Source organism: Oxyura jamaicensis, unplaced genomic scaffold (assembly GCF_011077185.1).
Source record: "Oxyura jamaicensis isolate SHBP4307 breed ruddy duck unplaced genomic scaffold, BPBGC_Ojam_1.0 oxyUn_random_OJ71079, whole genome shotgun sequence".
Classification (NCBI taxonomy): domain Eukaryota; kingdom Metazoa; phylum Chordata; class Aves; order Anseriformes; family Anatidae; genus Oxyura; species Oxyura jamaicensis.
The window spans coordinates 66,563-77,142 of record NW_023310352.1 but is presented as its reverse complement, the minus strand read 5'-3'; the positions used below and the strand labels follow the sequence as shown (position 1 = coordinate 77,142).

At 51.1% G+C, this 10,580-nt stretch overlaps 1 protein-coding gene and 1 long non-coding RNA gene across 2 annotated transcripts; both read right to left on the bottom strand.

The window, feature by feature from the left end:
- Positions 1-14: 14 nt before the first annotated feature.
- Positions 15-10,119, bottom strand: LOC118159575. The gene is made up of 4 exons (XR_004747168.1): positions 10,109-10,119; positions 9,176-9,186; positions 2,257-2,268; positions 15-134 (listed from the first exon to the last, which is right to left on the bottom strand). It is a non-coding gene; the product is annotated as an uncharacterized LOC118159575 (long non-coding RNA).
- On the bottom strand, positions 4,781-5,713 carry LOC118159574 (olfactory receptor 14A16-like). The gene has a single exon (XM_035314152.1). It carries the CDS (start codon positions 5,711-5,713, stop codon positions 4,781-4,783), a length of 933 nt encoding a protein of 310 aa, XP_035170043.1.
- Positions 10,120-10,580: the final 461 nt, after the last annotated feature.

Here is a 10,580-nt window from a genome sequence, read left to right as displayed (position 1 = left end):
AAGACCACAACCCTTTGGCTGAGACCAGCCAACCAATTCTTGATCCACCTAACAGTCCATCCTTCAAATCCATACCTCTCCAATTTAGAGAGAAGAATGTGGTGAGGGACCATATCAAAGGCTTTGCGCCCTTCCTTTGTCCACCGATGCCATCACTCCATCATAGAAGGCCACCAGATTGTTTAGGCAAGATCTACCTTTGGTGAAGCCATGCTGACTGTCTCGAATCACCTCTTTATCTCATACGTGCCTTAATATGTCTTCCAGGAGGATCTGTTCCATGATCTTCCAAGGCACAGAGGTGAGGCTCACTGGCCTGTAGCTCCCCAGGTCTTCCTTTCTCCCTTTCTTAAAAATGGGAGTCATGTTTCCCTTTCTCCAGTCACTGAGGACGTCACCCGACAGCCATGATTTTTCAAATATGATGGAGAGCAGCTCGGTAACCATATCAGCTCTCTCTCTTAGCAGAGGTATACCTGGGATGTATACCATCTGGCCCCATGGACTTGTACACATCCAATTTCCTTAGGCGGTCCTGGACTTGTTCCACTGTCACAATGGGACAGAATCCACTCCTCTCACCCTCTCCTCAAGGTTCAGGGACCTGACAGACATAGGAAACTTGACCACAAGTGTGGACTGAGGCAAAGCACTTATTGAGTACCTCAGCTTTTTCCATGTATGAGGAAGCCAGTTCTCCCGTCTCGTTTATCAGAGGGGGAACACTCTCCTTGGCCTGTCTCCTCTTGCCTATGCTTGCCTATGTATCTGTAGAACCCCTCCTTGCTATTCTTCACATCCCTTGCCAAGTTCAGCTCCCTCTGTGCCTTCGCTTTCCTGATTCTGTCTCTACACTTCCGGACAACACCCCTGTATTCCTCCCAGGCTACACAACCCTGCTTCCACTTCCAGTACATTTCCCTCTTTTCTGTCAGTGTAGTGGGTTTACGTGGCAAGGTTTTGGTAGCAGGGAGCCATAGGGGTGGCTTCTGTGAGAAGAATCTAGAAGCTGCCCCATGTTTGGTGAGGGCCCCACTGCTGACAAGAGCCGAGCCAATAAGTGATGTTGTTTTGTTCCTCTGTGAGAGCATATTTAAGAAAGGGAATAAAAAAATGCTGCGCCACACAGCAGCTCGGAGAGTAAGAGTGGGGAACAGCCTTGCAGGCATCAAGGTCAGTGAAGAAGAAGGGAGAGAATTCAGGGAGAAGTAATGGTGAGGAACGTGGTGAAGCAGGATGTCCCCCTGTAGCCCATGGAGTACCACTGTGGAGCAGGGTTCCACGCTGCAGCCCGTGGAGGAGACCAGGGTGGGGCAGGTGGACCTCCACTGATGGAGGCTGCGGCCTGTGGAAGACTCCTGCCAGGGGTCTTCTGCAAATTCCAGGCCAAACCTGTAGCCTGTGGAGAGGAGGCAATGCAGGAGCAGGTGACCTGGCAGGAGCTGCTGCCCGTGGGGGACCCAGGTTGGAGCAGTTTGCTCCTGAGGGATGGACCCCATGGTATGGATCCATATCTGGAGCAGTTCTTGAAGAGCTGCTGCCTGTGGGCAGCCCACGCTGGATCAGTTCAGCAAGAACTGCATCCCGTGGGAGGGACCCCACAGCACAGGGGATGAGTGACTGAGAAGGAGCAGCAGAGAAGAAGTGTCTTAGACTGACCATAACCCCCATTCCCCCATTCCCCTGCACCGCTTGGGAGAGGAGGTGGAAGAGGGTGGATGGGGGGGAAGGTGCTTTTGGTTTCTTTCCTTTGTTTCTCACTTCTCTAGCTTGTTAGTAATAGGCAATAAGCCTTACTGTCTCCCCATGCTGAGTCTGTCTTCTTGTCACGATAATTACTGCACGATCTCCTCGTCCTTATCTCAACGCTTGAGCCCTTTTCATTGTATTTTCTCCCTGTTCCTTTCTGAGGAGGGGGAGTGAGAGAGCGGTTGTGGTGGAGCTCAGCCGCCCACCCAAGTAAAACCACCACAAAGCAGCAGGTCCTTGCTCAGCCATGCCTGTCGCCTGCCTCCTCTTTTTGATTTCTTCGGCTGGGGGATGGAGAGCTCTTGTGCTCTCAGAAGGGTGTCCTTAAAGAGCTGCCAGCTCTGTTCCGTTCCTATGCCCTTAAGGACAGTTTTCCAGGAAATCCCAATCAGTAATTCCTTGAGCAGCTGGAAGTTTCATTTCCTGAAGTTCAGGGGGTCCTGACTCTGCCTTTTTCCAGACTCATATTCCTCCAGATCACAAACTCCACAAGGGCATAGTTGCTACAGCCCAGGCAGCCTCCAATCTTAGCCTCTCTAATGCCCTCTTCCATGTTAGTGAGCACCAGGTTTAGTAAGGCTTCTCTTTGTGTTGGTCCCTCTGTTACCTGGACCAGGAAGTTATCCTCAACAGCCTCCAGGAATCTCCGGGATTGCCTGGAACTCACGGGGCTGCTACCCTAGCAGATATCCAGGTGGTTGAAATCCCCCATCAGGACAAGAGCTTGTGAGCATGACAGTTCTTGCAGCTGAAGCAAGAAGGCCTCATCAACAGACTCCCCTGATCAGGTCGCCTGTTGCAGACTCCAACCACTAGATGTCCTTTTACAGACTGATCCTTGATTTTCACCTACAAGCTCTCAACCTGGTCGTGGCTGTTTCTCAGGCACAGCTCTTCTTCACAGTCTACCCACTTCCTAACACAGAGGGCAACTCCCCTCCTTCCTCGCCTATCCCTTCTCAACAGTTTGTAACCATCAAGAGCCACACTCCAGTCATGGGAATCATTCCACCAGGTTTCCATGATGGCAACTGCATCATAGTTTCCTGCTAGCATGGTGGCCTCCGGCTCCTCCTGTTTGCTACCCATATTGTGTGCATCAGTGTAAATGCATTCTTCACTGCAAGGACAGCGAGGCACTGGAACAGGTTGCCCAGAGAAGTTGTGGGTGCCCCATCCCTGGAGTTGTTCAAGGCCAGGCTGGATGGTGCTTTGTCCAGCCTGCTCTAGTGGTTGGCTTCTTTGCTCATGGCAGTGGGGTTGGAACTAGATGATCTTTAAGGTCTCTTCCAACCCAAGCCATTCTATGATTCCATGATCAGCTCAAGCTGGGTGCTTTCAAGGAGGGACCCTGCTCAAAACTTTCCCTGAGTTTTTATACTCCTACAATCCTTGTTTTTCTTGATATAGTCCAATTAGTTCATAACACATATGTGTTATGTTCCTTCAGATTGGTGGTTCTATGTTGCAGGGAAGGATGGCTTCTGTTATCTCCCAGGGCAGGCTCTAATCTGGCACCATCCTTGGTCAGCGCATCCCCCCTTCCGCATCAGCACCACCCAGACCCTCCACAATGCCACTCACTGTTGTTCAATCTCCACTACATACCAGGACCTGGTGATGCCAGGTTCATATTGTGTCCTTTGACTTATCTAAATTTACTCTACTGATGTGAAATAATAGCTACCTGAATTCCTTACATACCAGAAGTTTGTTTCCCTTTCAGGGTTTGCCCAGCTCTCTAATTCGTCAAGAACTCTCGGCAAGGCTTCTCCACCCTGGACAGAGCTGATGACTCCTCCCAATTTGGTATCATCTGCTAACTTAGTCAAAACACCTTCTAGTCCCACATCCAACACATCCATGAAGGAGAACTCGCCCCAAAATGGAGCCCTGGGGAATCCCACTGGTGACTGGTCTCCAGCCTGATGCAATGCCATTTACTAGAAGCCTTTTAGCCCAGGCCATCAACAAATCTTCACCCATAGCATTCTGTTTTTATCCAGCTCTAGGCTGGTCATTTTGTCCAGAAAGATACTGAGAGAAACAGTACAGAAAGCTTTACAGAAAGTCAAAAAGATTGCCTAACTTCAGCTGTCTTCCCTTGGTCAGATAAATGGAAGACCTTGTCATAAAAGGAAATTAGGTTTGCTAAGCAAGACGTTCTCTTCATGAACCTGTGTTGTCTCTGACAAGTGACCATATTGTCCTTTGGGTGTTTTTCAATTACTCCCAGGATAATTTTATCCGTAATTTTACTAGGCAGTAAAGTAAGACAGGCCTGCAATGACCAGGATCTTTTTGTTTGCCCTTCTGGAAAGGTGGAACAATGTTTGCCACCTTCCAGTTAACTGGGAAATCTGCAGATTCCCAAGACTGTTGAAAAAATGCAAGAGGTCTTTTCAGGGAGCAACTCCTTGGGTGTATTCCTGACACCAGCTTTGGAAGAGGTGTGCAGAGATGTGGCAGAAATGCCACTGTAGAGACCACAGGACTGTCACCAAGGTATACGAGATCTAAGACAAATAAAGAGCACAAGAGAACAATGCAAAAGCCAAAAGAGAGCAATGGTGAAAAGGCCACGTCCTGCTGATGGCCATGGCCATTGCTCCAGGGATGCATCAGCCCTGATCCAAAGGCAGCAGAGAGGCAGAGCCCAGTGGGCAATGAGGGGCAACCCTGAGGGCCACCAGCACTGCTCCTCTATGTGGCACCTGGACTCTTGGTCCTGAGTCCTCCTGCATGCTGGGGATGCTCCCTCAGCTCCAGAGGAGATGGGAAGAGATGCCAACTGACACCAATGAATTTCTGCTGCCTTTCTTATTGTCTCTATTTAAACAAAATATTGGTTCTAAAGGCACATGAAATTATTGTGTTAAAAGCAATAGAAAAAAATAACAGGCTATGACTAACATTAAATCAAAATAATAAAGATTAAGAAATAATAACAAAGAAACATAATTACAAGACATTGTACTAAGAGGTTTTTTTTAGAAAACCCATGAGTCCTGTTAGTATTCTAGGCACATTATTAATGCCGAAGAAGGATGTATTCAAATACCTTCCTCACTGCTTGCTTGAGCTCCTGGTTCCTCATGCTGTAGATGAGGGGGTTCAACGTTGGTGGCACAACTGAGTACAGAAATGATACCACCAGATTTAGAGCTGGGAAGGAGAGGGAAGGGGGTTTCAGATAGGCAAACATTCCCGTGCTGACAAACAGGGAGACCACGGCCAGGTGAGGGATGCATGTGGAAAAGGCTTTGAGCTGGCCCTGCTCAGAGGGCATCCTCAGTACGCCCCTGAAGATCTGCATGTAGGAGAAAACAATGAAAACAAAACAACTAAAAACTAAGAAAAGGCTAAAAGCAATAACCCCAGCTTCCCTGAGGTAGGCATCTGAGCAGGAGAGCTTGAGGATCTGGGGGATTTCACAGAAGAACTGGTCCACGGCATTACCTTGGCAGAAGGGCAGGGAAAATGTATTGGCCGTGTGCAGCACAGCATTGAGAAACCCACTGCCCCAGGCAGCTGCTGCCATCTGGGCACAAGCTCTGCTGCCCAGGAGGGTCCCATAGTGCAGGGGCTTGCAGATGGCCACGTAGCGGTCATAGGCCATGACGGTGAGAATGGAATACTCTACATCAAAAAAGCATAAGTAAAAGCAGACCTGAGCTGCACATCCTTTATTGGAGATGGCCCTGGTGTCCCAGAGGGAATTGGCCATGGCTTTGGGGAGAGTGGTGGAGATGCAGCCCAGGTCGAGGAGGGCGAGGTTGAGGAGGAAGAAGTACATGGGGGTGTGGAGGTGGTGGTCACAGGCTACGGCGGTGAGGATGAGGCCGTTGCCCAGGAGGGCAGCCAGGTAGATGCCCAGGAAGAGCGTGAAGTGCAGGAGCTGCAGCTCCCTCGTGTCTGCAAATGCCAGGAGGAGGAATTCAGTGATGGAGCTGCTGTTTGACATTTGCTGACTTTTGACACAGTTTTCTGTTGAAGAGGAGAAGGGAGAACAAAGTTAGAACAGAAAATCTATTGAAACTCTCAGAGCAAACCGAGCCTGAGTCTCTCTCTTTGCAGGAGAACCTTTCTGCAGCTCTCTTGTTTGAGCTGCGGCAGGTGGTGGCTGAGTGTCACTGGGAGCAGGGGCTGCTGTGGGCTTGAGAGGAGTCTTTCCTGCTGTGCCACAGGAGGAAGGCAGAAACATGGGGGAAAATCACGTTCAGGCTATGGGTCCGATCCATGAGCTTTGCGGTGCTGTTGAAAAAAAATACGTGAATGCAGAGGCAGAGCTTCAGGGGGGTTGTTTCCTTTGTTTTATTCCAGTCACCCCTTAGGAGAGGTATTTTATGGTTGAACTCCCTGACTTTTCCTGTGCACCTCAGCTGAAATGCTGTGGGGTCCAGGAGTCAAAGGACTGCCCCTTCGTGAAGACTGAGCAGAGCAACTCTGCCCAGCAGTCTTGTTCACAGCTGCCCTTTGTCACCCCTCTGTGAACTGCAGGAGTTTCCCTGAGAAGTAACTGGAGACAGCTGAGAGCAGAGAAGCCCCAGTCCAAGTGCAGCTGGACAGCAGCCTCACCTTGTCTCTGGGTGAAGTTCTGAGCCAGAGGGACCCTGGGAGTTTCTCTTCATCTGGGCTTTGTCTGCTGTGCTGGCCATGCCTTCCCCACAGCCCATGGACTGCAGGGGGAGACAAGGCCAGAGAGGGGCTGCTCCAGGGGAAGGGATTTGCACTGCAGGGCATGGCCACGAGGTGCCCAAATCCCCCCTGCCACAGGATTTCTGGCAACAGCTCCTTCTGTCCCTCTCTCTGCTGCCTGCAGCTGTCCCCGCTGGGAGCTGCTGCTCTGCACCCACCTCTTCTTTTCCCCTGCCCGTTCTCACAGAACCCATCCCACATGGCTGTGCTCAGAAGTGCCCTGCAGCACCATGATGCCAACAGGGCACTGCCAAGGGGCACCTCCATGGCTGCAGGAGCTATGGGGCAGCTGACAGAGAGTCCAGCATGGCCAGCCAGGTCAGGGTGTTCTCAGTTGACTGGGGACACCTATGCTAGGGCACTCCAAGGGGCTTCTGCCAAACTTCCACACCTTGCAGTGCAATCCAGCAGGACTCCCAAGCCTACTCCACTGCCCACTGCCCTCCTAGAAACAAGACTCAGAAGGAGACCCTTCCAGGACCTGCAGCTGCACAGCCCTGCAGCCAGAGACTTACCTTGTCAAGGGCTGTGGAGATTTCTCCTGCAGTCAGCTCTCAGCATCCTCCCACCCCTAACTGCTTTCAATCCCTCTCTCCTTCTCTCCTCTACCCGTGCCACCTGTGGTCAGAGCCCCCAGCCCTGCTGCACTGTGCAGAGGAGCTGCTCCTGGGCAGAGCTGTATCTCTGCAGCAGGGCCCTCTTGCCAGGAGCTCTCTCCGTCCCAGGAGCCCGGCCCAGCTCAGCAGCAGAGGCTCAGCCCAAGTCACTGTAATCACCCCTGTGGTGGCTTTGGCGATGAGCCCACAAACCTCAGGCACTGAGAGCAAATTGAAGACATCTCTCAAGAAGTCCAAGTTAGATGCAAGTTTCATGGAGTGTCTCCCAAGGGCCAGGACTGACATAGCCTCCCTTGGAGCTCGTTGGAGGCAGTGAGGACAAGGAGACAAAGGCAATGTGAAGGTGACACTGATGTGGAGACAAAGTGGATGTGTTTCACCCAGCACAAGGGCTGAGGCTTGACCCCCGGACCCTGGGAAGGGAGATCCTTTCCCTTCACACGTTGCTCAGGGCTCTTCCTGGGGCAGTAGGAGGTGGGGATGTGGTTTGCCAAGTGCACAGAATGGTACGACCCCTGCCTGGTTCATGGGTGGGGGTGAGGAGGCAATGAGGCCCTGGTGCTTTAATGATAAGCTGTCTCCTCATTGGCCTCTGTGGCATAGACAACAGCCATAGCCATGGACACAAAGACATCAGTCCTGTTGGGACTTTCAGCCTTGCCACAGCTCTTGTTCCTCTCCACAGAAGACTGTCCTAAGAACTCCCAGACCTGCACCTCTCTGACTAAGTCCCACATGATATCCTGGTCTCCAAATTGGAGACATATGGATTTGATGGGTGCACCATTCAGTGGGTAAGGAGTTGGTTTGAAGGTCACACCCAGAGAGTGGTGGTCAATGGCTCTATGCCCAAGTGGAGGCTGGTGATGAGTGGTATACCTCAGGGGTCTGTCCTCAGACCAGTACTGTTTAATATCTTTATCAATGACATAGACGGTGGGATCGAGTGCACCCTCAGCAAGCGTGCTGATGACACTAAGCTGAGTGGTGTAGTTGATGCAACAGAGGAAGAGATGGCATCCAAAGGTTCCTGGACAAGCTTGACAAGTGGTCTCATGTGAACCTAATGAGGTTCAACAAGTCCAAGTGCAAGGTGATGCACTTTGGCAGGGGAAATCCCAGACAGGAGGATAGGCTGGGAGAAGAACTCATTGAGAGTAGCCCTGCAGAGAAGGACTTGGGGGTTCTGCTGGAGATAAATCTCAATATGAGCCAACAGTGCACACTTGTAGCCCAGAAGGCCTACTGCATCCCTGGCTGCATCAAGAAAGGAGTGGCCAGCAGGTGGAGGCAGGTGATTGTACCCCTCTGCTCTGCCCTCCTGAGGCCCCACTTGGAGTCCTGCGCCCAGGTCTGGCGCCCCTAGCACAAGAAGGATGTGGAGCTGTTAGACCGGGTCCAGAGGAGGGCCATGAAGATGATTAAGGGGCTGAGAGGACTGGGGCTGGTAGAGAAGGCTCCTGGGTGACATCTTTGTGGCCTTTCAGTACTTAAAGGGGGCTTATAAAAAAGATGGAGAGTGACCCTTTGCTCAGTCAGATAATGACAGGACAAGGTGGAATGCTTTTAAGCTAAAAGCGGGGAGATTTAGATTAGAGGTTAGGAGGAAATTCTTCACTCAGAGGGAGGTGAGGCACTGGAACAAGTTGCCAAGAGACCTTACAGATGCCCCATTCCCGGAGCTGTTCAAGAGCAGGTTAGATGAGGCCCTGGGCAATTTGATGTCATGGGTGGCATCCCTGCTTATGGCCAGGGGGTTGGAGCTAGATGATCTTTAAGGTCCCTTCCAACATGAGCCATTCTATGGTCTCACAAACTATACCTCAAGTGCAACTCCCATCCCATCAGCCTTCCGGTGGTCTATCACCTGACCAGAACAGAAGTTGTCTCACCGTCATCTTCGACGCCATGTGCATGCTTCTGGCCTTTGCAGTCCCTGTGTGTGCCACATTCCTCCTGCTGGTCTGTCAGCTCCAGAGACAGAAGTGACCTCCCAGCCTCCTCTTCACAGCCATATGCTTCCTGCAGGCCCAGCAGATCCTGAGGCACACTTCATCCTATCACAGCGTTCCCACACAGCTCTTCCTTGTGGTGGCCTTTAATCTGATCACATACCTATCACCTCACATTCCTCTTCCAAAGCCATGCACTGCCGCAGGACTTCACTGTCCCTGCCCTGCCCCAAGGGGACAAACAGCGTAAATTAGGGGTAGGAGTGAGGTTGAAGATGTGCCGTGTACATGTTGGAGAGCTTTGGGGATTAGGTGTTCAGGACAAAGCTTGGGGATTAGAGGTCATCCTCCAGGGTTAAGGGAATGGGAAGGGCTTTAAGGGAGGGATTGGTATTCTGCTCAAGGATCCTGCTCAAGGTTTAGAATGAGGGCAAGGTTTGAGGCTTATAGTTTAGGTCTGGGTTGATGGCTAGGGTTAAGGCTGGCATTTTAATCATTGGTTAGGCTTAATTATCCTTCTGCTTGCCCTTCTAGTAGAAGATGGGTTTGACATCTGACTTTTCCAAGTCCCGAGAAATGTCTTTGATCAATCTGTCCTTTCCAAGGTCTTTGGGACAGGTCTTAGGATGACATCTGCAGCTCCACCAGCACCTCTCTCACCCTTCCCGCACCAACTCTAAGCAACCTGAGGGCTGACCAGGAGGATGAGGAAGGTTTGGGAAAGGGCTTGGTTAAAATCTCTGAGGAGGGCTGTTCTGTGCTTCACACAGACAGTGATGATGGTGTCATAGAAAACAGTGACACTTGTGAGGACAGAAGAGCAGCAGGTGGATAAGGCCTTGGGCCTGCTGACATACAATGCACACACATGAACACTGCATGAGTGGGAAGAGGAAGATTGGATCCAAAATACAGATTATGAAAGCAAAGACCATGAGTATCACCGTGGCACTGCAGGAGAGCTCCAGCAATGGGGCAAAATCGTAGAAGGGGTCCATGACACAGGGACCACAGAACTGTAGCTGGGAGGAGGAGACATAATTCCTGTACATGAGAGAAATTCCCCTGGTTCAGGTACAACTGCCACCTCACAGGACTGGTATATAATTGGCTCCTGTGTGTCAGAGAGGCTGGGAGTCCAGCACTAGTTCCATGGGCCTGAAGGATCACAACCATCTCACTTCTACCTGAGCAGGTCCTGAGATCAGTGGTGCCTCAGAAATTCCTAATCCAGTCCTAAATGAATACCTGTAAAGCGGATTGTGAGTTGAGCTCTTGCTGAAATAGCTGACAGCTCATCCCTTGACTCCTGGCTGGGATCTGTCCCTTTAGGCTCACATCTGCCAGTGTCTGTGACAGGCCAGCAGATGCACCTGCTTTGCATGTAGTTTGTGAGATCCACTCTTCCTAAGTAGCAGGTAGGCCCAAAAGAGCAAGAGGTCTTGGACAGCGGTTGTCATGTCAGAGGTGTCAGTTTTTGCCTGAAGTTATACTTCAGGGCTGCTTTTAGCTCTCTACACAGAGGGGGCTACTGCCTCCAAGACACTCGGTGGAAACTGAAGCA